This window comes from Rhinoraja longicauda, chromosome 17 (genome assembly GCF_053455715.1).
Source record: "Rhinoraja longicauda isolate Sanriku21f chromosome 17, sRhiLon1.1, whole genome shotgun sequence".
NCBI lineage: Eukaryota > Metazoa > Chordata > Chondrichthyes > Rajiformes > Arhynchobatidae > Rhinoraja > Rhinoraja longicauda.
Window position 1 is genome coordinate 12,943,529 of NC_135969.1, and position 27,082 is coordinate 12,970,610.

The 27,082-nt window shown below is 44.8% G+C and overlaps 1 protein-coding gene across 1 annotated transcript in view; it reads left to right on the forward strand.

Moving 5' to 3' along the window:
- The window catches only part of slc26a6.2 (solute carrier family 26 member 6, tandem duplicate 2), a 67,660-nt gene extending 41,052 nt beyond the window's left edge, over positions 1-26,608 (forward strand). Inside the window, exons 9-21 of the mRNA XM_078414683.1 lie at positions 1,941-2,088; positions 3,514-3,627; positions 6,098-6,175; positions 6,773-6,868; positions 9,277-9,383; positions 12,804-12,873; positions 16,165-16,257; positions 18,616-18,729; positions 19,496-19,738; positions 23,216-23,270; positions 25,710-25,849; positions 26,385-26,444; positions 26,582-26,608. Of these exons, the coding sequence (XP_078270809.1) occupies positions 1,941-2,088; positions 3,514-3,627; positions 6,098-6,175; positions 6,773-6,868; positions 9,277-9,383; positions 12,804-12,873; positions 16,165-16,257; positions 18,616-18,729; positions 19,496-19,738; positions 23,216-23,270; positions 25,710-25,849; positions 26,385-26,444; positions 26,582-26,608 (1,345 nt within the window). The remainder of the gene's footprint in view (positions 1-1,940; positions 2,089-3,513; positions 3,628-6,097; positions 6,176-6,772; positions 6,869-9,276; positions 9,384-12,803; positions 12,874-16,164; positions 16,258-18,615; positions 18,730-19,495; positions 19,739-23,215; positions 23,271-25,709; positions 25,850-26,384; positions 26,445-26,581) is intronic.
- Positions 26,609-27,082: the final 474 nt, after the last annotated feature.

The window sequence follows — 27,082 nt, forward strand, 5'->3', positions numbered from 1 at the left end:
GGCACAGGTTACTAATTGTGGATGATCAGCCATGATCACAATGAATGGCGGTGCTGGCTCGAAGGGCCAAATGGCCTCTTCCAGCACCTATTTTCTGTTTCCATGTGACTCACTGCACCAAAGGACCATCTAAGAAAGTGTAGGCTCTCAGCCAAGTGAGCAGTGAGTTCGGACAGCTCGTTGATCAGTGGAAGATCCCCAACCCCCAGTATCTTTGAACATCACAGGTTGAAGTTTAAAAACATGTCATGGCAATATAGTTCAGTTGGTAGCATTCTTTGCTTCTGATATCAAAGGTGTGCTGTTCCAATTCTGTAGAAGACACAAAAATGTAGGAATAACTCAGCGGGTCAGACAGCATCTCTGGAGAAAAGGAATAGGTGACATATTGGGTTGAGACCCTTCGTCTCAGGGGTGTCATCTATTCCCCTTTTCCAGAGATGCTGCCTGACGCGCTGAGTTACTCCAGCTTTTTGGGTCTATCTTCAGTTTAAACCAGCATCTGCAGGTCCTTCCTACTCTAAAATGTAGGCTTGAACTTCAGGTCAATACCAAGGGTAGAGTGCGGTGTTGATGTCGTTGGTTTGGATGAGATGCTTACCTGAAACCCCATTCGATATATTTTAAAAGATTCTGTATCACTGTTTTGAAGACCTCACAGATTTCTCTGGTGTCCAGACCAATACTTTTTTTTTCTGTTGAGGAGAAGCAGGTTATTTAATCATTAATAGACAATAGGTGCAGGAGGAGGCCATTCGGCCCTTCGAGCCAGCACCACCATTCAATGTGATCATGGCTGATCATTCTCAATCAGTACCCCATTCCTGCCTTCTCCCCATACCCCCTGACTCCACTATCCTTAAGAGCTCTATCTAGCTCTCTCTTGAATGCATTCAGAGAATTGGCCTCCACTGCCTTCTGAGGCAGAGAATTCCACAGATTTACAACTCTCTGAGTGAAAAAGATTTTTCTCATCACCGTTCTAAATGGCCTACCTCTTATTCTTAAACTGTGGCCCCTGGTTCTGGACTCTCCCAACATTGGGAACATGTTTCCTGCCTCTAATGTGTCCAACCCCTTAATAATCTTATATGTTTCGATAAGATCCCCTCTCATCCTTCTAAATTCCAGTGTATACAAGCCTAGTCGCTCCAGTCTTTCAACATACAACAGTCCCGCCATTCCGGGAATTAACCTAGTGAACCTACGCTGCACGGCCTCAATAGCAAGAATATCCTTCCTCAAATTTGGAGACCAAAACTGCATACAGTACTCCAGGTGTGGTCTCACTAGGGCCCTATACATCTGCAAAAGGACCTCTTTGCTCCTATACTCAACTCCTCTTGTTATGAATGCCAACATTCCATTGGCTTTCTTCACTGCCTGCTGTACCTTGTTTTGCTATTTGTGGCATCTTATTGAGTGGAAGCTGACAGCTATGAATCTTCATTGCACAAGTGACAACACTTCAAAAACACTTCAGAGGGACATTCTGTGGTCATGAAAGGCACCATATAAATCTTGTGTAGGAAGGAACTGCAGGTGCTGGTTTACACCAAAGATAGACTCAAAATGCTGGGGTAACTCTGCGGGACAGGCAGCATCTCTGGAGAAAATGAATAGGTGACGTTTCGAGTCGAGACCCTTCTTCAGACTTTTCCAGTCTGAAGAAGGGTCTTGACCTGAAACGTCACCTAATTCCTTTTCTACAGAGATGCTGCCTGACCCGCTGAGTTACTTCAGTATTTTGTGTCTACCATATAAATCTTCCTCAGTCTGAAGAAGGGTCCCAACTCGAAACGTCACCCATCCATTTTCTCCAGAAATGCTGCCTGACTCATTGAGTTACTCCAGCACTTTGTAGCTATCATTGGAATAAAGTGTTCCAATATAAAACTTCCTTGTTCTCTCTGATCTCTCTTCTCCTTTGTACTCTCCAGCTTGAGAGCTCCAGTTGTACCTGAGTTCAGCCTTGCCTCCAGCCTCCTGGGAGATGCCTTTGCCTTGGCCATCGTAGGGTACGGCATCACAATATCTTTGGGCAAGATCTTCGCTCTCAAGCATGGGTACGAGGTGGACAGCAATCAGGTAACGAGAGGTTCATTTAAGGTTCCGGTCATTGGTGATGTTATCACAAATTGTTCGACACATCATGTGGAAACCAAAAACTGCAGATGTTCGTTTATACCAAAGATGGACACAAAGTGCTGGATAACTCAGCGGGTCAGGATCCATCTCTCGAGAAAAAGGATGGGTGGCATTTCTTGTCGGGACCCTTTTTCAGACTCTCCAGAAGAGTCCTGACCCAAAACGACACCCATCCTTTTTCTTCAGAGATGCTGCCTGATCCGCTGAGATACTCCACAATTTGAATCTATCTTTGTTCGACACATCAGCCTGCTTTGCCATTGGCAGCATTGAAGTTAATGCCAACTTCTCAGCACTGCTCCCAAACCAAGGCCACCAGCTTTGTGATCTTGTTTATGAGTTGCATTTGCAGCACCTCACAGTTCAACGGGTGTCAGAGGTTATGGGGAACTGCCAGGAGAATTGGGTTAGGAGGGAGAGATAGATCAGCCACGATTGAAAGGCGGAGTAGACTTGATTGGCCGAATGGCCTAATTCTGCTCCTATCGCTTATGCTCTTATGATCTTATGAACTCCTGGCCAATCACATCTGACTCCCATGAGATTCAGATCGTCATGTGATGACTAATGGATAGGGTGGCACAACTGGCAGAGCTGCTGCCTCACGGCGCCAGAGACCTGGGTTCGATACTGACCTTGGGTGCTGTCAGTATAGAGTTTGCATGTTCTCCCTGTGATCGTGCGGATTTCCTCCAGGAGCTCTGGTTTCCTCTCACATCCCAAAGACGTGCGGGTCTGAAGGTTAATTGACCTCTGTAACTTATCCCCTGGTGTGGAAGGAGTGGATGAGAAAGTGGAGCAGCATAGAACTAGTGTGGCCTCGATCCTGTCCGCGTGTGCTGTCAGTATAGAGTTTGCACGTTCTCCCCGTGATCGCATGGATTTCCTTTGGGTGCTCCGGTTTCCTCACACATCCCAAAGATGTGCGGTATTGTAGGTTAATTGGTCTCTGTAAATTGTCCCAAGTGTATAGGATAGAACTAGTGTATGGGTAATTGTTGGCCGGCGCGGACTCAGTGGGCCGAAAGAAACCGTCCGAAGAAGGGTTACGACCCGAATCGTCACCTATTCCTTTTGTCCAGAGATGCTGCCTGACCCACTGAGTTACTCCAGCATTTGGTGTTTATCTTCAGTGCGCTGAAAGGCCTGTTTACAGGCTGTGTCTCTGAACTAAACTAAATAAGGGCATATTTCAGTATTTTGTACAATAAAGTTGATTAGGATGCATCTTGTTCTATTTCAAGTTAATTCTTTAATTTCATGTCTGGTTGTCTGGAATTTCCCATTATGACAATGAATATTATTATAGAAACTATGGTGTATGTTAGAACAAAGCCCTCCACATCATTTTCTATTACATTTTAGGAGCTGATAGCACTGGGCCTCAGCAACATTATGGGAGGATTTTTCCAATGCTTTGCTGTGAGTTGCTCCTTGTCCAGGAGCCTCGTTCAAGAAACCACTGGAGGAAACACACAGGTAAAGAGACTTTCTGTCCACTGGAACTTTCCCCATGTTCCACGAGTATCACAAGTGATGACCGTGCCTTTTTAAGTGTAGGTGTAGCATCTGAATGAGAGGGCAGTGAGGAAAATTAAGCAGCACAGTGGCGCAGCAGTAGAGTTGCTGCCTCAAAATGCCAGAAACCTGAGTTAGATCCTGACTGCGGGTGCTATCTGTGTGGAGTTTGTGCGTTCTCCCTGTGACCGCGTGGGTTTTCCTGGGAGCTCCCACATTCCACAAGACGTGCAGATTTGGAGGTTAATTGGCTTCTGTAAAGTTGTCCCTCGTGCATTGGATAGAACTCGTGTACCGGTGATGGATGGTCGGTGCAGAGTCAGTGGGCTGAAGCAGTATGGGTCAGCACAGTTCTGCAGCTGGTCGAGCTGCTGCCTCACAGCAACAATGATGCTGGATTTCTCTAGAGCTGCTGTCTGACCCGTTGAGGTACTGCAGCTTTCTGTGTCTACTCTGGTTTGATCCTGACTTTGGGTGTTGCCTGCATGGAGTTTGTACGTTCTCCTTGTGACCACGTGGGTTTCCGCTGGGTACTCTGGATTCCTCCCACACCCAAGAGACATGCGGGTTTGTAGGTTAACTGAGAGAGGATGCGAAAGTGGGATAACGTTGAACTAATTATGTTAGAACATAGAATGAGTGATCAATGATCAGCGTGGACTCAGTAGACCAAAGGGCCTGTTTCCATGCTGTATCTTTTTGCTTGAAAAAAGCCTGAATAACGATCTGGACACCTTTGTTTAAAATTTGCAGAGAATTTAAAAACATTCGCGTAACTAAACAAAACCCAGAATAAAGAGTTGATTTCAGTAATGATGTCCATGATACTGGTTCAGTGGCCCAATGGTTCAATGGTTTCTCTCTTGTCACGTGTACCAGCTACAGTGAAATACATTTTTTGCATTCATCTCAGCAAGACTATCACCATATATGAGTACAATCGCCCTGATCAGTACAGAGTGTACAGGACAGCCCACTGAGTCCTTCTCTCCAGAGATACTGCCTGTCCCGCTGAGTTACTCCAGCTTTTTGTGCCTATCTTCGGTTTGAAGAAAGGTCTCGAGCCGAAACATCACCCATTCCTTCTCTCCAGGGATGCTGCCTGTCTCGTTGAGTTACTCCGGCTTTTTGCATCTAACTTCGGTTTAAACCAGCATCTGCAGTTCCTTCTTACCCAATCACAGGTCAGTGTTGAGTGCCTATTCATCGAGTTTCCCCAGAGTTTTTGTAAGTTTTGTACATTAACACCGATACAATTACTAATCACTGATAAACTGGTGGGACATTCCTTTTGTCTGTTTTAATGAATACTGCACTGACTTTTTCATTAAAATGATCAACGGGAGAATTTGCCTCTGTTTTTCCCATGCTGTGCAATCAAATTGAGGCAAGCCAAATTGTTGTTATTGATTAGGGTCATTATCAGTACAATAGTGATGACTGAGGTCAGCTGAATTGTTTAATGTTTATTCTGGCAATGAATGCACCATTATAAAATGAGCAAACAACAAGAAAACAGCAAAAACAGGACATTAGAAGGCAACACTATCTTTTGCAAAATTGTTGAATGGGGGTCAGATCTAAAATCAACATTTTTATTTCATAGCTTTCTACCAATTTCTAGTTCATATTCATTTCTGTGTAGGAAGGAACTGCAGATGCTGGTTTATACCGAAGATAGACACAAAATGCTGGAGTAACCCAGCGGGTCAGGCAGCATCTCTGGAGCAAAAGGATGGGTGGCGTTTCAGTTTGGAACCCTTCTTCAGACTGAGTCTTTCAGATTTTCAGTCTGAAGAAGGGTTCCTATCTGAAACGTCACCCATCCTTTTTCTCCAGAAATGCTGTCTGACCCGTTGAGTTTTTTCAGTACTTTGTGTCTATCTTCCTATTCACTTGTTGTCCACACTGGAGCTATTTTTAATACAGTATTGCATGCTCGTAATATCATGCCCACTAAACATAGCTGAGGTTAAGCCATAGTCTGGTCATACTGATGTCAATCATTAGGAGAGGCACAGTGGCGCAGCTGGTAGAGCTGCTGCCTCACAGCGCCAGAGACCCTGGTTCGATCCTAACCTCGGGTGCTGTCCGTGTGGAGTTTGCATGTTCTTCCTGTGACCAAATCAGTATCCTCCAGGAACTCCGGTTTCCTCCCATGTCCTAAAGATGGCTGATTGGCAGCTTAATTGGTCTCTGTAAAATTGCCTCCCGTGTGCAGGGAGTGGATGCAAAAGTGCGATAACTTAGAACTAGTATGAACGAGTGACCGATAGTCAGTGTGGACTTGGAGGACCGAAGGTCCTGTTTCCATGCTATACCTTTCAATAAAATTAATTCAATAGTCTTTGTCAATAAGGAAATGACTGTTTTCTGCATATTCCGAAGTATGATATTACTGAATCTTTTTCTTTGTTGTAATATGTTCCAGCTGGCTTCCGCCATCTCTAGCGTTCTTATCTTGGTGATTATTCTGGAGATCGGAGCACTGTTTAGCTACCTACCTAAGGTATTTCCACCTCTTCATTTACATCAGTAGATCTGATACGTCCAAGAAAATACATAAATGTGCTAGCTATTGTTAAAGATGACACCATTTAATAGGCTGGTTATCCAAAACAGAAATACATTGGAATAATCAAAACTGCTTTAAAAATGCATTATCATCGTGGTTAATGAATCATTAGCTTTGATGAAGCACAGAAGCATACATGTATATACAGACACACCTGCAAGCCATGTCAATATGAACAGGAACTGAGTGCAATCCTACCCATGCAGCGTCCCTTAGAGCTGGTTCAAATTGCCAATGAAAAATAATTGCAAATATCTGGTCATAGGAGATGCCCTATACTGTACAGCGAAGGAGAGGAAAATATAAGAAAAGTGAGCTCAGGAATTATTAAATTGCATTGACAACTACTTAATTCCCTCACCTGATTTGCTTTCATGTGTGCGTCTTTTCTTCTTGAGTGATAGCGAAAGGATATTTGAGTGTTCTTAAATCAAGATTTAATTGCTCAAGTCCCCTAAAGGGAAATTGATCTAAGGCTGATTTAGTTTACTATTTAGAGACAGTTTAATAGCAATGTTTTTTTTCCTCCAGGCTATTTTAGCATCTATCGTGATCATCAATCTCAAAGGGATGTTTGAACAGGTCACTGATATTTGCTACTTCTGGCGAACAAACAAAATTGATCTGGTAAGAAGGTGCATGATGGCTAGTGCAGCAATAAAACAACACAGCGGCACAGCGGTAGAGTTGCCGGCACAGCGGTAGAGTTGCCGGCACAGCGGTAGAGTTGCCGGGACAGCGGTAGAGTTGCCGGCACAGCGGTAGAGTCAGAGATCCGGGTTTGATCCTGACAATTGGTGCTGTCTGTACGGAGTTTGTTAGTTCTCCCTGGGACCACGTGGGTTTCCTCTGGGTGCTCCGGTTCCCTCCCACATTCCAAAGGCATGCAGGTTTGTAGGTTAATTGGCTTAGGTAAAATTGTCCTTAGTGTGGATATAGAACTAGAGTATGGGTGATCGCTGGTCGGCGCAGACTCGGTGGGCTGAAGGGCCTGTTTCCAAGCTGTTCCTCAAAACCAAAACAAAACCAGTAGGACCACTAAAACTGGAAAGCCGCGGGAGGAACTCAATGGGCCGGGCAGCAGAAGTGGAGGCAAACACATACGTTTCCATCAACATCGACAGTCAACGGTTTGGATCAAGACCCTTCATCTGGACTGTAAGAATAGAGGGAAAGTAGTCAATATAAAGAGGTGGCAAGAGGACTGGGGCGAGAGGTAGCAGGCAATAGTTGGAAACATGTGAGGAAGGGTTGATTGGCAGATATGGGTTAGGTGGGGGAGAGACGGCTGGAGATTACAACAGAGGCAGTGAGGTGATGAGTGGGGAACGCAAGGCTGCGGATTCTGGAATCTGATGGGAAAGAAAGGTGAAGAATGGAACAATGTGGGATAGTGGCAGCTGGGAACTACAGAGGGAGGGGAGGGGTGAGCATTAAGGAGGAAGGGCATCTAGTGGGAGTACTGTATGGTGGGGGGAGGAAGGAACAGGATGATAGGTGGCAGGGGGGTGTAAGGTGAAAAGAACGAGATGTGAGAGAAGGCCAGGATAGATAGGATGAGAGTGAATGGGACAGAGGTGGACCAAGAACCTGAAATTGGAGAGTTCAATGTTCAAGCCAGACTACCCAGGCAGAATATGAGATGATGTTCCTCTAGTTGGAGTTTGTCCTTGCCCTATTAGTGGAGGAGGTCGAGGAATTGGAGACACAAGAGACACCAGCTGTTCACCTTTTTTTGCTCCAGATTCCAGCATCCTCAATCCCATGTGCCTCCAAAATAAAGTTATTGATTGGTGAAAAAAAGACAAAGGGTGTTGGAGTAACTTAATGCGTCAGGCAGCATCTCTGACGAACGTGGATAGGTGATGTTTTGGGATCATTCCTCAGGCCCCTTCATCTTTCTTGATTCTGAAGAACGATACCAATCTGAAATGTCACCTATCCATGTTCTCCAGTGATGCTGCCTGACCCACTGAATTACCCCAGCACTTTGTGTCCTACACAAGATTCCAGCATCTGCAGTTCCTTGTGTCTCTCCAATTCACATTTTCCTTGGTTTCATTATGTCCAAAAAAAATGATCAGTCAAGTTAGATAGAGCTCTAGGGGCTAGTGGGATCAAGGGATATGGAGCACCCGGAGAAAACCCACATGGTCTTTGGGAGAAAGTACAAACTCCATAATGACAGCACCAACTGACAGTGTAAGAAAATAACTGCAGTTGCTGGTACAAATCAAAGGTATTTATTCACAAAATGCTGGAGTAACTCAGCAGGTCAGGCAGCATATCAGGAGAGAAGGAATAGGTGACGTTTCGGGTCGAGACCCTTCTTCAGTCTGAAGAAGGGTCTCGGCCCGAAACGTCACCAATTCCTTCTCTCCTGAGATGCTGCCTGACCTGCAGAGTTACTCCAGCATTTTGTGAATAAGCACCAACTGACAGGATGACTAGAGGATAACTTTCTAGTTGTTGAATATATTCAAGGCCTAAAGCATAGAAACATAGACAATAGGTGTAGGAGTAGGCCATTCGGCCCTTCGAGCCAGCTCCGCCATTCACTGTGATCTACAAGGATGTGCCAGGATTTGAAGGCCTGAAATATAAGGAGATATAGCAAGGACTATAGTTTTGGTCTATTGTTATGTGTACCAAGGTACAATGAAAAGCTTTTTTGTTGCATGCTGACTGGTCAGCGTGAAAACTATACATGATTACAATCAAGCCATCTGCAGTGTACAGATGCAGGATAAAGGGAATAACGTCGAGTGCAGGAGGCTGAGGGGTGATCTTACAGAGATGTATAAAATCATGAGGGGAATATATAGGGCGTATGCACAGTCTTTTACCCAGAGTAGGGGATTGCCAACATCTGCCAACCCTGTTGGTATGCTTTGAGCTGAAGGATCATAGATTCTTAACTCCAACCTACATTAGAGAAATCAACAGTTTCAACATATCTGATCCCAAGAGGACATTTTGCAGCATTTGAGTTTTCTAATCCTTTGATCAGACCTGTGCAATTTTCCTCATTGTAGATGGTTTGGGTGGTCACTCTGATCTTGACCGTGCTCTTAGGTATGGATCTTGGACTAGTCGCCTCCATAGCTTTTGCATTGCTTACTGTGATCTTCCAGACACAACTGTGAGTAACATATTGCCTCAAAGGTATCTTCCACTGACTCTTCTGTTGAATTCTCTCTTCTTTCCCACACTCCATGTTTATATTTTGTCCAGAATTTGTATTATAGAGTGTAAGGGAGGTGTAAAACAGTGCTCTGCCCAATAGCAAATCTATCCTACTCGGACCCGGATCAGGTTCAACAATGACAAGCCCTGGTTTACAGCAGAACTCAGACAGCTCCGCCAGTCTAAAGAGGAGGCCTGCAGGAATGGGGATGCAGACCTCTACAGGCAGGGCACTCAGGTCAAGGCCTCCCTGTACATGGACGATGTCGCCGTCTTCTGCTCGGATCCAGGGTCGGTCCGCAGACTGATCAGCGTCTGCGACCAGTTTGAGTTGGCCACGGGGGCCAGGGTAAACCGCAGGAAGAGCGAGGCCATGCTCTTTGGCAACTGGCCCGACCGATCTTCCATCCCCTTCACCATCAAGCCTGACTTCCTGAAGGTGCTGGGGATCTGGTTCGGGAAGGCTGAGGCATGTAACAAAAATTGGCTGGAGCGGATAGCCAAGGTGGGGAAGAAGCTGGAGCTGTGGAAGCAGCGCTCCCTCTCCATCACGGGGAAAAACCTGGTCATCAGGTGTGAGGTGCTCTCGGGGCTGCTGTACTTGGCGCAAGTGTGGCCCGTCCCTCCCTCCTACGCCACGGGGATCACCCGGGCCGTCTTCCGTTTCATCTGGGGGTCGGCGATGGACCGGGTGCGACGAGCCACAATGCATAAGTCGGCAGACAACGGGGGTAAAGACGTGCCCAACGTCGCCCTCATTCTGATGGCCACTTTCGTGTGTGGCTGCATCAGGCGGAGCATAGAGCCAAGGCACGTGGGCACCAAATGCCACTACCTGCTGAGGTTCTACCTGTCCCCGGTGTTGCGAAGGATGGGCCTGGCGCAGATGCCACGCAATGTGCCAGTCAGCTGGACATTGCCGAACCATCTGTCGTTTGTGGACAGGTTCTTCCGGACCAACACCTTTGACCACAAGTCCATCGGGCAGTGGTCAGCACGGAACGTCCTGCGGGCACTGCAGGGGAATGACTCCATGGATCCTGTGGCGTGGTTCCCAGAACAGACAGCCCAGCTTGTCTGGCAAAATGCCTCATCGCCAGTACTCACCAACAAGCACCAAGACCTGGCTTGGCTGGCGGTGAGGGGAGCCCTCCCAGTCAGATCCTTCCTGCACCGCCGGAACCTCACTACCAGCGCACGCTGCCCTCGGGACGGCTGCTACGGAGAGGAAACGGTGGCCCACCTCTTCAAAGAGTGTGGATTTGCCAGGAGAGTCTGGAGAGGTCTGCAGGGGTCCCTGTCACGATTCATTCCGAGCAGCTCCGTCACAGAGGACTCTGTGCTCTACGGACTGTTCCCAGGGACGCATTCCGAGACTGACATCGAGTGCTGCTGGAAGGTCATCAACTCGGTGAAAGACGCCCTTTGGTCTGCCCGATCCTTGTTGACCTCCCAGCGGAGCGAGCTGTCCGTCAAGGAATGTTGCCGACTGGCCCACTGCAGACTGCAGGAGTACGTGCTGAGGGACGCTCTGAAGCTCGGTGCAGCCAACGCCAAGGCCCTGTGGGGGAGGACCACAGTCTAGGGTCCTTCCGCTGCTGGACATGGGGGGCAGGGTGTGGTGGAGAGAGACGCCCCTCCAAATAAGGGATATGTATGTAAATGTATGTAAAGGTCTAAGTAAATGCCTGTATTGAATATGTAACCTCCGGGAATGTCGGATGGGTTTGTTTTAAAAATGATGTTTTGTAAATGATATTTATAACTTGAATAAAGTATTTTTTGATAAATAAAAAAAAAAAAGTACAAGCTGAGAAGCGGAATCAGAGCTGCCAAGGAAAGGTACTCTGCGAAGTTGAGGAGCAAGTTCTCAGCTAATGACCCTTCTTCAGTGTGGCAGGGGTTGCAAGAAATCACCAGCTACAAGAGGAAAACCCTTGCTCCTTGGACAATCGTCAGCTGACCAACGACCAGAACGAGTTCTACTGCAGGTTCAATAGACAGAAACATAACCCCGGTACCCCCTCCCACCCTCCTCCACCCACTCCTCCCCAATCACCACTTCACACCTACTTACAGCCTGACTCCAGTCTTCAAAGACTGTCCCCTTTCCCACCCACTCCTCCCCAATCACCACTTCGCACCCACTTACAGCCTGACTCCAGTCTACAAAGACTGGACCCTTTGCCACACACTCCACCCCAATCACCACTTCGCACCCACTTACAGCCTGACTGCAATCTGCAAAGACTGGGCCCTCATCCACTACCCACCCCCTCCTTGCTGCCCAACATCAGTCTGGCCACTTCTCCATCACTAACAATAGCAATTGAGGAGGTGGAAAAGCTATTCAGGAGACGGAAAAGCTGGAAATCTCCAGGATCGGACAATGTTTCCCCCTCTACCCTCAAGCTCTGTGCCGAACTACAGGCACCAGTCTACACAGACATTTTCCATCGGTCCCTGCAAACCTGCACTGTCCCTGCCTGCTTCAAAGTCTCCACAATTGTTTCTTTACCCAGAAAGCCAAGGATCACTGGTCTTAATGACTACAGGCCTGTCGCGCTGACCTCTGTAATCATGAAGACCCTTGAAAGACGTGCTGGCCCAGCTGAAAAACTGCAGTTTGCATACAGGGCCAATAGATCAGTGGATGACACAGTCAACCTAGGCCTGCACTTCATCTTCCATCACGTAGACTGCCAGGGGACCTGTGCAAGGATTTTGTTTGTGGATTTTTGCTCTGCATTCAACACCATTGTGCCAGAGCTACTACACTCCAAACTCTCCCAGTTAACTGTGCCTGAACCCCTCTGTCAGTGGATCATCAACTTCCTGACAGACAGGAAGCAGCATGTGAGGCTGGGAAAGCTCATCTCGGACCCGCAGACCCTCAGCATTGGAGCACCGCACGACTGCGTACTCTCCCCTCTCCTTTACTCTCTCTACACCAACGACCGGGGAGGGGAGGAGGGATGAGGGAGGGGGGGGTGGAGGAGAGGGTGCTGCACGAATGCAGGAGAGGTTTGGGCACTCTCATAATTTTGTCCAGATTAAAGATGGCGCCAGACCATCAGTTGCTGGAAAATCAATGGTGGACCTGTACAACATTTCTGCTTCCAAGTTCTCTTCCACAAAGTATGACAATAATCCTAATAAACGTGGTCAGAGTCTTGCTTTCAACCCTTAGCAACAGAGAACTAAAATCATTTCAGACAGCTTTCGAACACCTTTTCAAGAGTTTTGATGGAAGGTTCATTTTCCAGTAAAATTCTATTCAATTAAAATAATAGGATTGTTGCTATTCTGGTTATTATTTTAACATTTCATTTCAGATTTGTGGCTAATTGCTCGCACTTTCTATTTTTTTTTCCAGACCCAAATATTCAATCCTGGGCCAAGTTCCCAACACTGATATCTATCGAGACATCAAGCAGTTTGATGAGGTAGTGTGCATATTAGATATTGCATTAACAATTTGTGTACATTGCCTGACAACCTAAGGCCCGTGGGCCAAATCCAGCCCGCCGCCTGTTTTTGTACAGCCCGGAGTTAATAATGATTTTTGCAGTTTTAAAAGGTTGAAAAAAAATCAAAAGAAGAATAATATATCATGAGACATTAAAATGATATGAAATTCAAATTTCAGTGTCCATAAATAGTTTTATTGGAACACAGCCACGCTCATTCGTTTATGTATTGTCCATGTATTGTGTACCTATCGTTCACGTATTGTACATGTTCTAATCACTTCACACTGCTGCTCAACTCACTACAAAACCGAAGACGCTCAGTGACTAAATATAACTCGAGAGCGTTTGGAGCGCTACACTCCTCTCTGGAGTACAGCAACATTCTGTTTTTTAAAATGATTTTACCAGTGCATACCCATCATGTCAAAAGAAGAAAAGAGGAGATAAGAGATAAGGACATTCTTGCTATTGAGGGAGTGCAGCGTAGGTTTACTAGGTTAATTCCCGGAATGGCGGAACTGTCGTATGTTGAAAGACTGGAGCGACTGGGCTTGTATACACTGGAATTTAGGATGAGAGGGGATCTTATTGAAACATATAAGATTATTAAGGGATTGGACACGCTAGAGGCAGGAAACATGTTCCCAATTTTGGGGGAGTCCAGAACCAGGGGCCACAGTTTAAGAATAAGGGGTAGGCCATTTAGAACGGAGATGAGGAAAAACCTTTTCAGTCAGAGAGTTGTAAATCTGTGGAATTCTCTGCCTCAGAAGGCAGTGGAGGCCAATTCTCTGGATGCTTCCAAGAGAGAGTTAAATAGAGCTCTTAATGATAGCGGAGTCAGGGGGTATGGGGAGAGGGCAGGAACGGGTTACTGATTGTGGATGATCAGCCATGATCACATTGAATGGTGGTGCCGGCTCGAAGGGCCGAATGGCCTACTCCTGCACCTATTGTCTATTGTCCATTGAACTTGGAATGTCGTGCTTTTAAGGAACAGTGGAGTGTGGATTATTTTGTTACCGAATTAGATGGCAAGGCATTGTGTTTATTTTGCAGTGACACAATGGCTGTGCTAAAAGAACACAATATACGGCGACATTACCAGATTAAGCACTCATCACAATATTCCCAACTCTCAGGAAAGCAACGGTCAGACAAATTAGAAAATTTAAAACGTAATATCTCATCACAGCAGAATTATTTGAAGAAAAAACCAAATGAAAATGAGATTGCAACCAAAGTATGTTTCCGAGTGGCTCATTTGTTAGCTAAGCAAGGAAAACCATTTACTGATGGCGAGTTAATAAAATCATGTGATACATTGTAATCTAACCGGCCCGCTGCTTGTTCATTAATTCATGATCCGGCCCGTAGTAACAAAATGGTCGCCCACCCCTGCCTCACAATATGTATAATAACTGAAGAATTGATGAACAACCCAGAAATTGAGGAAAATTGCAGAATGCCCTCTCCTTAGACAGTCCCTCCAGTTTGTCAGTGACTCACTTTCCATTTCATTTCTGAGCTAGCTAATGAGCCCAATGAGGAAATGAGATAATTCACCACTGGATGGGCGGGGAGGGGGGGACAGGGCGGGGGATTTTATGGGGCGGCAGGAGGGAAGCCTGATTGAATGAAAGATGCAGCATGGAAACAGGCCCACCAGCCCACCTAGTCCACACTGACCAACTCACACCGGTTTCATGTTATCCCATTTTGACGTCTCCTTCCCACACTCCAGTTGCAATTTACAGAGGCAATCAACTTACAAACCTGCACGTCGTTGGGATGGGGGATGAAACATGTGGGGGACTAAGGACGAAAATACAAACTGCACACAGACAGCACCCGAGGCGAGGATCGAACTAGGGTCTACGGAGCTGTGAGGCAGCAGCTCCTCCAGTTGCGTAGTACACTCCTCCTGCCATTACAGTGGGTTTCTGTGAACTCCCAACAAAGGGACAATGTCGTCAGTGCCTCAACACTCCTCCTCCATTTTGAGTGAATTCCATGAGTTGGTTGGGATGTTACGATTTTGCAGATGGACTCTGAGAACATGCTTGACCTTTTCCTAGCCCACCACATAATCACTTACCATGCTGCATCTCAGAGTTGTGACTGTTTTGGGAGTCTGTGGCCAGTCTCCTGATGACATGGCCCTCCAGTCTGAGCTATCGGAGTGTAATTTGAACTTTGCCTTGGGAAAAGATGTTAACATTGGCTCCAGTATCCTGCCAGCTGAATTGTTGGACGTTGTTGAGATAGCATTGATGGTACTTTGAGGGACCTACCATAGATGGTCATGAAACATGTAGGGAAGAGGGAGGCAGGCATTACTGCTGCCCAAATGACTATGAGCCTTCTGCCTGGTTTGAGATTTTGACCTTCAAACACTCATAAAGCCAAAGGTTGTTCAATTGCAGTGAAAACAACAGTGCCTTTCGCCACAGAGAGATGGTACTAGTGTATGGGAATAGGTCCATATTTTCTGGGGTCCTGTCATAGATTTTAATTGTCAGGGGGCAGCATTATGCTGCAAGGACAGGTCAGCAGAAGACTTTTGTTTTGTGCATGTGTAGGAAAGAACTGGAGATGCTGGTTTAAATCGAAGGTCGACACAAAATGCTGGAGTAACTCAGCAGGACAGGCAGCATCTCTGGAGAGAAGGAATGGGTGACGCTTCGGGTCCGAAGAAGGATCTTGACCCGTTTTTTGTGTCTACCTTTTGCTTTGTGCATGTTAAGTGTAAGCCTCGTCATCTCATTTACCTCAATGAACAAGTCTGAAGAAGGCTCCTGACCCAAACCATTGCCTATCCACTCCCTCCACAGATGCTGCCTGACCCGCTGAGTTGTTCCAGTCGACAATGGCTCTGCTTCCAAATGTCCACACGTCCAAGATGCCATCTGCATGCTGCAGCAAGATGGCTTAAATTGAGGTGACCTTAGTTTGGGAGTGCAATTTGCACCCCTTCTCAATCATTCTATAGGTTAGAACCACTCCAATGAGAAGCTTGGAAGGAATTTGTCGCAGTATTGCAACAAGAATGATTGAGAAAAGTGTTAGAGCGATACCACACCATTGCCGTAAACCTTGCGTGCACTTAGACTGGTTCTCTGCCGTACCTGAGATCATGTAGCAGATATAGAATGAGACAAATTACCGAATGGAGTCAAGGTTTTTGTAAGATCGTGTACTATGTTGAGTTAATAATCAAAGCACACTCGTACTTTATTTTAACTAAAGCTCACTTCTTTTTAGGCAAAAGAAATTCCAGGAATCAAAATCTTCCAATCATCTGCAACCATATACTTTGCCAATGCTGAGTTGTATGAAAAGGCACTGAGGCAGATGGTAAGCACATAGATTTAAACTTCCATTTCTATTATTATTTTAATTCTGGGAAGAATTTACAATCAGTAAATCAAGGCCACATTTCTGCTCTGCGTCGCTGCAAGATATGAATCTGGCTGGTTGGGATTTGTTCTCTTGACCAGCTTGTCGGACCTCCTTCGGAAACAACTAATATGTTGAAGAACAGGGGGTCGGGCAGTATCTGTAGGTAGAGAGGAAAAGTCTACGGGTGGAGAAATATACATCATATTCTTCCAGAATATTGCTTGTTGATCCAGTTTCTAGTATCTGCAGTCCTCTATGTCTCTATCAGACAGGTGATGTTTTGGATCGGAGTCCTTCTTCAGAGTTCCAACCAGAAACGACGTCAACTGTCCATTCCCTCCACAGATGCTGCCTGGCCAATGAGTTTCTCCAGCATTTTGTGATTTCACTCACTATTTTAGCATCTGCAGCTTCTTGTGCCTTCTTGATGCCAGACTTGGCCAAATACTGGCATGGTGCCAAAGGTAATCGTTCACCTCTTCCATTGAATCCAGCTCTTTTTTCCCACATTATGGAAACTACCATTGGAAACAAGTGCAATCTTACCAAAATCACTTGCATCCTATTATATGTTATGATATTAATATTCTTAAATTATATGCAACATTGTGAACAATCGTGTCTGAAAACATCACACCTTTTAGCTTTAACAACTTTCCAGCTTTAATTGTGGTACAAAGAAAAGGTGTATGGTATGCTCACCTTCATCAGTCAGGCATTGAGTACAATAGGCAGGAAGTCATGTTGCATCTCTATAAGACTTTGGTTAGCCCCCATATGGAGTATTGCATTTAGTTCCAGTCGCTGCATTACAGAACGGATGTGGAAGCTTTGAAGAGGATACAGAAGAGGTTGACCAGAATGTTGCCTAGATTAGAAGGTATTAGCGATAAATTGAACAAACATGGATTATTTTCTCTGGAGTGTCGGAGGCTGAGAGGCGATCTGATAGAATTCTTTTAATACGATGAAAGGCATAGATCATTAGTTTTGCAAGCCTGGAATGTAGGAGGTTGACGGGGAGTCCTGATAGAAGAACATAAACTCATGAGAGGCATAGATAGGGTAGATAATCAGAGCTTTTTCCCAGGGTGGAAATGTCAGAGACGAGGCCAGATAACTTTGAGGTGAAAGGAGAAAAGTTTAAAAGATGTGCAGAACATGTTTTTTACAAAGAGAGTTGTAGGTGCCTGGAATGCGCTGTCGGGTGTGGTAGTGGAGGCTGATACGATCGTGGCGTTTAAGAGGCTTTTTGGTACATGGATATGGAGGGATATGGGTCACATGCAGTGAGAAATAAGTCATTTAATTCAGTCATGTTCAGCACACACAATGTGGAGGACGAAGGGCCTGTTCCTGTGCTGCACTGTTTTATGTTCCATATTCACCCTCTCTGTTAATGTTCTGTAGCTACCAGTTTCCTTGTCTTAAGTGGGCGGATACATGGCAGATGCAGTTTAATGTAGATAAGTGTGAGGTTATTCACTTTGGAAGTAAGAATAGAAAGGCAGATTATTATCTGAATGGTGTCAAGTTAGGAGGAGGGGGAGTTCAACGAGATCTGGGTGTCCTAGTGCATCAGTCAATGAAAGGAAGCATGCAGGTTCAGCAGGCAGTGAAGAAAGCCAATGGAATGTTGGCCTTCGTAACAAGAGGAGTTGAGTATAGGAGCAAAGAGGTCCTTCTACAGTTGTACCGGGCCCTGGTGAGACCGCACCTGGAGTACTGTGTGCAGTTTTGGTCTCCAAATTTGAGGAAGGATATTCTTGCTATGGAGGGCGTGCAGCGTAGGTTCACTAGATTAATTCCCGGAATGGCGGGACTGTCGTATGTTGAAAGGCTGGAGCGATTGGGCTTGTATACACTGGAATTTAGAAGGATGAGGGGGGATCTTATTGAAACATATAAGATAATTAGGGGATTGGACACATTAGAGGCAGATAACATGTTCCCAATGTTGGGGGAGTCCAGAACAAGGGGCCACAGTTTGAGAATAAGGGGTAGGCCATTTAGAACGGAGATGAGGAAGAACTTTTTCAGTCAGAGGGTGGTGAAGGTGTGGAATTCTCTGCCTCAGAAGGCAGTGGAGGCCAGTTCGTTGGATGCTTTCAAGAGAGAGCTGGATAGAGCTCTTAAGGATAGCGGAGTGAGGGGGTATGGGGAGAAGGCAGGAACGGGGTACTGATTGATAGTGATCAGCCATGATCGCATTGAATGGCGGTGCTGGCTCGAAGGGCTGAATGGCCTACTCCTGCACCTATTGTCTATTGTCTATTGTCTATAATAAGACTCATTGCTATGATTTGCCTGCAGGCTGGAATTAATGTCACTCGTTTAATTTCGAAAAAGAAGAAAAGAATCACAAAACTCAAACAGCAGTTGAAAAAACAGGAAAAACAGGACAAGAAGAAAGCCAAGAAAGAGAAGGTAGAAATGTTCCTCTCAAATAATTAACTATCTGATCTCCTCAGAACTGTGTGTCTCCGTTTTGGATAAGAAAATATTATTATCCCAAGAAACTTTCCTTCTCATATTGTTACATTCTAGACAGGCAGCCAAGGCTGGAATTGTTTTGTGACTTCCAACAATCAAAATCAGTACAATAAATGCAATACTGCTTGGTTGTGTGTCCTATTATAAATCACTTCCAATACTGTTCTCAGAACAGTGACTAAAATTACATTGAATCTTAGAAAATAAACACTGGCTGGACAATCCATCAATCAGTGGCAATTATTTTTGAACGATCTGCCAAACAGCCACACATTTTCCTCACAACAATGAAGAAAAGATATAGTCCTGATCCAAGGACTTTACCTCTTCCTTAAGCTATGGGGATATAAATCTAAAGGCAAAACTTGAATCCAATTTTAAGAATCTGCAGGGTTTTTTAAATTGTATATTATAGTCAGGTACAAATGCAGAATTTTTGAAAAATATTTGATCCACAGCTGGGCTAACTGAAGTGAGGGAGAGAGGGGAATTTACAAAAATAATGTTCAGTCCTCGAAACAAAAATGATTGTTCCCACTCATGGATTTGCTTAGAACATGTGGACCCAAAGAAACAGGGTTAATGGATACATTGAAACTCCTTCCTGTTTCCTGATGTTACAACACTCTTCATTATGTTCATTAAGATGTTGTCTTTTATTGTTACGGTATATAAATTAAAAAATATTATATTTTTCCAGAAACTTAAAGGGCTTGAATCAGGGACAGGTAACCAAGACGACATCTCTGGAAATTTTGGCAATGTCAACTCTATCAGCTTGGAAATGGATTTAGGCCATGAATCATCTTCTAAAGTTAACAAGAAGCCAGAGGAATATGATCTCGAGTCTCTTGGGCTTCAGAAACCAGAGGTGCATTCTCTTATCCTTGATCTTAGTCCAGTCAACTTTGTAGATAGCGTCTGCATCAAGATTTTGAAAATTGTAAGTCAAGCCTCGGCGTCACTTTCACTGTTGTTTTTTGTGCTCCGTCTCAGTTTCAAATAATCAAGTCAAGTGTGGCAAATTTCAGTTTAGTTTGTTATTGTCATGTGTCCCGAGGTACAGTGAGAAACGTTGTAGTGTACTATCCAGTCAAACAAAAGATTATACATGATTACAATCAAGCCATTCGCAGTGTACAGATAAAGGATAAGGTAGGAAGGAACTGCAGATGCTGGTTATAACCAAAGATAGACACAAAAATCTGGAATAACTCAGCAGGACAGAAAACATCTCTGGAGAAAAGGAATAGGTGACGTTTCAGGTCAAGACCCTTCTTCAGGATAAAGGGTACAGGATAATAGTAAATATAGGGTGGATCGAGTCTGAAGAAGGACCCTGACCAGGAATGTCATCTATTCATGTTCTCCAGAGATGCTGCCATTACTCCAGCATTTTGTCTCTTTTTTTAGGGGGAATTGGTTTATTCACTAAGAAATTAGCCCCAGAACAAGCATCCCATTCTTTTGACTCAAATGACAACAATAACAATGGTGATTGAGTATATGAATGACAGCAATCCCAGATGTACTAGAGGACAGAGGATCTAGGGGGATAGAGGAACTGAAAGAAATTTGCATTAGGTGAGACTAATGGGACTGAAGGATGATAAATCCCCTGGGCCTGATGGCCTGCATCCCAGGGTCCTCAGGGAGGTGGCTCTAGAAATTGTGGATGCATTGGTAATCATTTTCCAATGTTCAATAGATTCAGGATCAGTTCCTGTGGATTGGAGGATAGCTAATGTTATCCCACTTTTCAAGAAAGGAGCGAGAGAGAAAACGGGGAATTACAGACCAGTTAGCCTGGGAAAGATGCTGGAGTCAATTATTAAAGAGGTAATAATGGTGCATTTGGATAGCAGTAAAAGGATAAGTCCAAGTCAGCATGGATTTATGAAAGGGAAATCATGCTTGACTAATCTTCTGGAATTTTTTGAGGATGTGACAAGTAAAATGGATGAAGGGGAGCCAGTGGATGTAGTGTATCTAGACTTTCAGAAAGTCTTTGATAAGGTCCCACACGGGAGATTCGTGACTAATATTAGAGCACATGGTATTGGGGGTAGGGTGTAGACACGGATAGAAAATTGGTTGGCAGACAGGAAGCAAAGAGTAGGAGTAAACGGGTCCTTTTCAGAATGGCAGGCAGTGGCGAGTGGAGTGCCGCAAGGCTCGGTGTTGGGGCCACAACTGTTTACCATATATATTAATGATTTGGAAGAGGGAATTAGAAGCAACACTAGCAAGTTTGCGGATGACACAAAGCTGGGTGGCAGTGTAAACTGTGAAGAGGATGTTAGGAGGTTGCAGGGTGACCTGGACAGGTTGAGTGAGTGGGCAGATGCGTGGCAGATGCAGTATAATATAGATAAATGTGAGGTTATGCACTTTGGCGGCAAAAACAAGGAGGCAGATTATTATCTCAATGGTGTTAGGTTAGGTAAGGGGGAGGTGCAGCGAGACCTGGGTGTCCTTGTACACCAGTCACTGAAAGTTGGCGTGCAGGTACAGCAGGCAGTGAAGCAAGCTAATGGCATGTTGGCTTTCATAACAAGAGGATTTCAGTATAGGAGTAAAGAGGTTCTGCAGTTGTATAGGGCCCTGGTAAGACCACATCTGGAGTATTGTGTACAGTTTTGGTCTCCTAATTTGAGGAAGGACATCCTTGTAAATGGGGCAGTGCAGCGTAGGTTCACGAGATTGATCCCTGGGATGGCGGGACTATCATATGAGGAAAGATTGAAAAGTAGGCTTGTATTCACTGGAGTTTAGAAGGATGCGAGGGGATCTTATAGAAACATATAAAATTATTAAAGGACTGGACAAGCTAGATGCAGGAAAAATGTTCCCAATGTTGGGTGGGTCCAGAACCAGAGGCCACAGTCTTAGAATAAAGGGGAGGCCATTTAAAACTGAGGTGAGAAGAAACGTTTTCACCCAGAGAGTTGTGAATTTGTGGAATTCTCTGCCACAGAAGGCAGTAGAGGCCAAATCACTGGATGGATTTAAGAAAGAGTTAGATAGAGCTCTAGGGGCTAGTGGAATCAAGGGATATGGGGAGAAGGCAGACACGGGTTATTGATTGTGGATGATCAGCCATGATCACAATGAATGGCGGTGCTGGCTCGAAGGGCCGAATGGCCTCCTCCTGCACCTATTTTCTGTTTCTATGTATTTTTATGTAGTTCCCAATGAACCATTGTATCAATGCTGTATGTATCAATGTATCATTGTGTTGACATATCATTGTACCAATGCTATATGTATCAATGATTCATTGTATCAATGTTGTGTCAATGTATCATTGTATCAATGTTGTGTCAATGTATCATTGTGTCAATGTATCATTGTATCAATGCTATATGTATCAATGTATCATTATATTAAGGTATCATTGTATCAATGCTAAATGTGACACCACCACTCCCTAGTCCTGTCAAGACAAATTGGGGAGATGACAAAAAGCATGATCAAAGTAATGCCTTACAGATTTTAAAAAAGGGTCAGAGATGGAGAGGAAAGGCGTCTCAGCAGATGATGGAGCAATTAAATCCAGGGATGTTCAAACGGCCGGAATTGGAAGACTAAAGATATTTCAGTGGTGAAAGGGCACTTGCTGATTACAGGGATGGAGGTGGTAAGGCCATTGACGATTCTGAAAATGAGGAGGTGAATTTTAAAATTGAGGATTTGCATGAATAGGTGCTTTTGTGAGTCAGAAGTGGTTACAGAAATTTAACGCATTAGGAAGAAGGCAGCCCAGTTTGGATGGCCTCCATTTTGCAGGATGGGGGAGGGTGGACGGACACAAGGTGGGAATGTCGGAAGTGTATTGGAATAATGAATTCAGGCAAAAGTAGTATTAGGTGACGTTTTAGAAATGGAAATAGCCAGGTTTGGTGATAGCACATTTACACAAAAGAATAAGAAATAAAAACAAGAGTGGACAATTTAGCCTCTCATGCCTTCTCCACCGTGCCTTACGTTTAACCTCTGCACCAGTTCCCTACATTAACCGAATATCTCTTGAGTTCTAAATATTTTGAAATGGTCCAAAGCTCCTTTTGAGGTTAAATATAAAATTATGGTCCCGTTCAGCTTCAGTATGTTTATCTTGGTCCTGTCTTCAACCATGTACTATACACCACAATCTACATGACAGTAATATGTGATTTCCTGTACCAGGCCCAAAACCTGAGTTTGCTTGACTTCCTACTCTTGTGTTTTAATGGGACTGGGAATAGATATCTGATTAACTAAGTTTTCAGTTGCCAATGTTTTGGAAGCAAATGATCGCAACTTGCAAGGAAGACATAGTTTCTGAAACCGAAGCTCCATCTTTTGTTTAAATTTCTAATTAATGCAACTATGTTTCTGCTCCTTCTGAAGCAATTTAATTTGTGTTTTTAAATTCTAGATTTTCCGAGATTTCAAGGACATTGAGGTTGACGTGTACCTGGCTGGATGTCACTGTAAGTACGTGGTGGGCCGTTTCTGATGGGGTCAGCTTGTCTGTCTGACATGATATTGCAGCCTTGTTGCAAAATAGTATGCCCCAAAAAGCCCAGATAAATGTAGTAGATACTTCTGATAAATCACTACCTATTCTACCCAAAGTCTCCTTTACAACGAGACTTGTTAGCTAAGCTGGTTAATACAATATCAAAGGCGGTAGCAAGAAGTAATTCTAACCCAACCTGCAATTCAGAAATAAGGTCAAAATAGAGTCCTGTGATGATTTTGCAGCCTGACTAATATTACCCTATTAATTTTAGAGCCATTCAGAGGTTCATCAGATTTGGAATAAACCTCTTGAGTTGGCTTTGGTTTAAATTACCCGCAAAGAAGCCGGGAATATCCTGCGTTGAATCAAAGTTGACCTCAGTCAGGCTGTACTCGACTGTGCCATGAATGTTATTGTTGGTGGATGGCACGGTGGCGCAGCAGTAGAGCTGCTGCCTTACAACACCAGAGACCCGGATTCGATCCTGACCATGAGTGCTGTCAGTGTGGAGTTTGCACATTCCCCCTGTGACCACGGGTGCTTTCTCCGGGTGCTCCGGTTTCCTCCCACACACTCCATAGACGTGCAGGTTTGCAGGTTAATTAGGTTTGGTAAAATTGTAAATTGTCCCTAGTGTGTGGGACAGTGATAGTGTACGGGGATCATTGGTCGGCGCGGACTCGGTGGGCCGAAGGGCCTGTTTCCATGCTGTATCTCTAAAGTCTAAAGTGTAGATGATTATCTCCACATTAGCCCATGAATGGCCCTTGTGTAGAGAGCACACTTTAGACAACCATTAGGAGGCAACCATAGATTCATTCTGCCAACATTTATAAATATTCATGAGATACAGGAACAGAATTAGGCCATTCGACCCATCCAGTGTGCTCCATGCCATGGCCATATTTGCCGTGTGAGAGAATGTGTAGGGCCCTCCCCACCGTGCATGCAATATGTTGGCTGCCTTTCCGAGGCAGTGTGGAGTGTAGATGATGTTTAGTTTAGTCTACTGTCACATGTACCGAGGTACAGTGAAAAGCTTTTGTTGCGTGCTAACCAGTCAGCAGAAAGACAATGCATGAATGGGGTGGGGAGGGGGGGTGGGGGGGGGCACGCATGCAGTCCAGTCCATCACGGAAATCAGTGTCCCCCCTATCAATTCCATCTGCACCTCACTCTGCCTCAGTAAAGCAGCCAACATAATCAAGGACCACTCACACCCTGGTCATTCCCCCTGTTCCCATGTCCCATCAGGCAAAAGATACAAAAGCTTGAAATCATGTACCATGTTTAGGAACAGCTTCTAACCCACGGTTAGCATACTATTGAAAGAATCTTCGCAGGTTAAGAATAAAATCCTGATCTCCCAACCTTGCACTTTTTTTATCTGCACTTTCTCTCTACCTGGTGCACTATATTCTGCACTCTGTTTATTTTCTCTATGCACTACCTGTTATACTTGTGTTGTGTATGGTTTGATTGTACTTGTGTATGGTATAATTTGCCTGGATTACATGCAAAACAAAGATTTTCACTATATCCTGGTACAGGTGGCCATAGAGCCATTAGGAGTCAAGGAGTCATTAGGCATGGAAGCAGGTCTTTTAGCCCAACACCCACACTGACCCACATGCTCCATCCACACTAGTCCCACTTGACCTAGCTAGGCCCATTTCCCTCTAAACCTGTCCTGTCCATGTATCTGCCCAATTGTCTCTTAAACGTTGCGATAGTACCTGCCTCAACTATCTCCTCCGGCAGCTCGTTCCATACACCCAACACCCTTTGTGTAAACCAATACTGATATTGTATAAGAGTCTCATCACAGCTGCCTTGCTTGCCTTTGGACTCCAGAACACTAACTGGTACCAACGTTTGCTGTCATAGTCTGCAGAATACACCTGCTCACCTCTAGCCCAGTGACTCAGACACATAGAACTCTACTCTTCAGGGCAGTCCCCTTGCTTCCATTAGCAATTCTCCCTCTTTAAGACTGTTAGTATAGTTTAGTTTACTTTAGTTTAGTTTAGTTTAGTTTAGAGATACAGCACGGAAACAGACCTTTCAGCCCACTGAGTCTGCGCCAACCAGCAATCCATACACTAACTATGTTACACTCACTAGGAACAATTTACAATTTTACCAAGCCAATTAACCTACATTATTGTCATCATTGGAATGTGGGAGGAAACCAGAGCACCCGGAGAAAACCCACGCAGGTCAAGGAAAGAATGTACAGACAGCATCCGTAGTCAGCATCAAACCCAAATCTCTACCGTTGCGCCACCATGCTGCGCTGATTGTTGTCCTAAGAATCCATGGTACTTAATGTTAGCTCCTTTTTTTTTGCAGGCCACAGTGCATTTCAGATCACAATATGTTCTTAATTGCATTTTGCTTCTTGCAGGGTCTATTGTTCAGCAGTTTGAACAAGGAGAATTCTTTGGGAAGGACATCAGCAAATCCCAGCTTTTTACCACAGTGCACGATGCTATTACATACTGTCTGACGAAGCACAATTCATCCACTGATCAGCCTCTTTGTATGGTCTGTTGTTTTCATTGCTATTTTAAATTACTGTGTAATCTTACATTTTTGTTCATGAGAGTTCCAATTGCCATGATTTAAACTATTCCTTTGCCAGATGTTCTTGCATAAAATAAAATGGCAACTTTTACGACGAGAGGAACATTTCTCAATTCCTGTCTCCCCATCTCAAACCGAACAGATCTGGACCCCTTCCCCCATCTTCTTCCACTTGTATTCCTTCCTCTGGCTTCACATTTCACGTCGCTACTCTTCTGATCTCCTTACCCCACGGCCTTTTGTCTTTTCATCTCTGGCCTTCGTCCAACCAATCAACCGCCCCTCACCTTTATCCATCTACCACTTAAGATAGACACCAAATGCTGGAGTAACTCAACGGGACAGGCAGCATCTCTGGAGAAAAGGAATGGGTGACATTTCGGGTCGAGACCCTTCTTCAGGCTCTGTGGAAAAAGAAACAGAGATAACATTTCAGTTCGTGCGCTGTTCCCCACTCCTGAAATCGTATAGTAACATTCTGATCTTTTATTGCCAGAATGGACGCCTCTCACTGGCCCCACCACAGGAGCAAGAGCAAGGGTCCAGCCTTGCCGCGGTAAGACATTTCCTTGATGTAAACTCTTGTATGTTGCTTAATTTTCCATTGCAAAACCCAGTGCAATTCATTCAGCAAAAGCAGATCCTTGGCTCGCACTACTTGGTTCATTGTTGACCGTGTTTACTGCACTGCAGCCCAGCTATTACACTTCAGTACACTAAGCTTCAAACTCCCTGCTCTTGGCAGGTGGAATAGCAGTTGGCAGAATCTCATTATATCTTGGGCAAGATACTTGTTCCAACAAACAGGAAAGAAAGCTCTGGGTATTTTTTGCTGCCATTTTTGGTAGGAGTGTTTTTTTAATATTCAGCTTGCCTGGAAAACACAGGCAAAGCAAGCCAGATTTGATCAAAATGCAACAAATGAATCAGGGCACACAGGATATTGAGTTAATTGGACAAGATGGTACCCAAGCCAGGCGACTCTCTGCGTGCAGGTCCCAGAAGTGGATCTGAAATCACTCATTACAATCGCTCCACTCTTTTAAACATCTCATGTATCTGTACACTGCGGACTGCTCGACTGTAATCATGTATAGTCATAGAATAATAGAGTCACTGCCATACAACCATGGAATAATAGAGTCACTGCCATGGAAACAGGCCCTTTGGCCCACTTTGCCCACACCGGCCAAC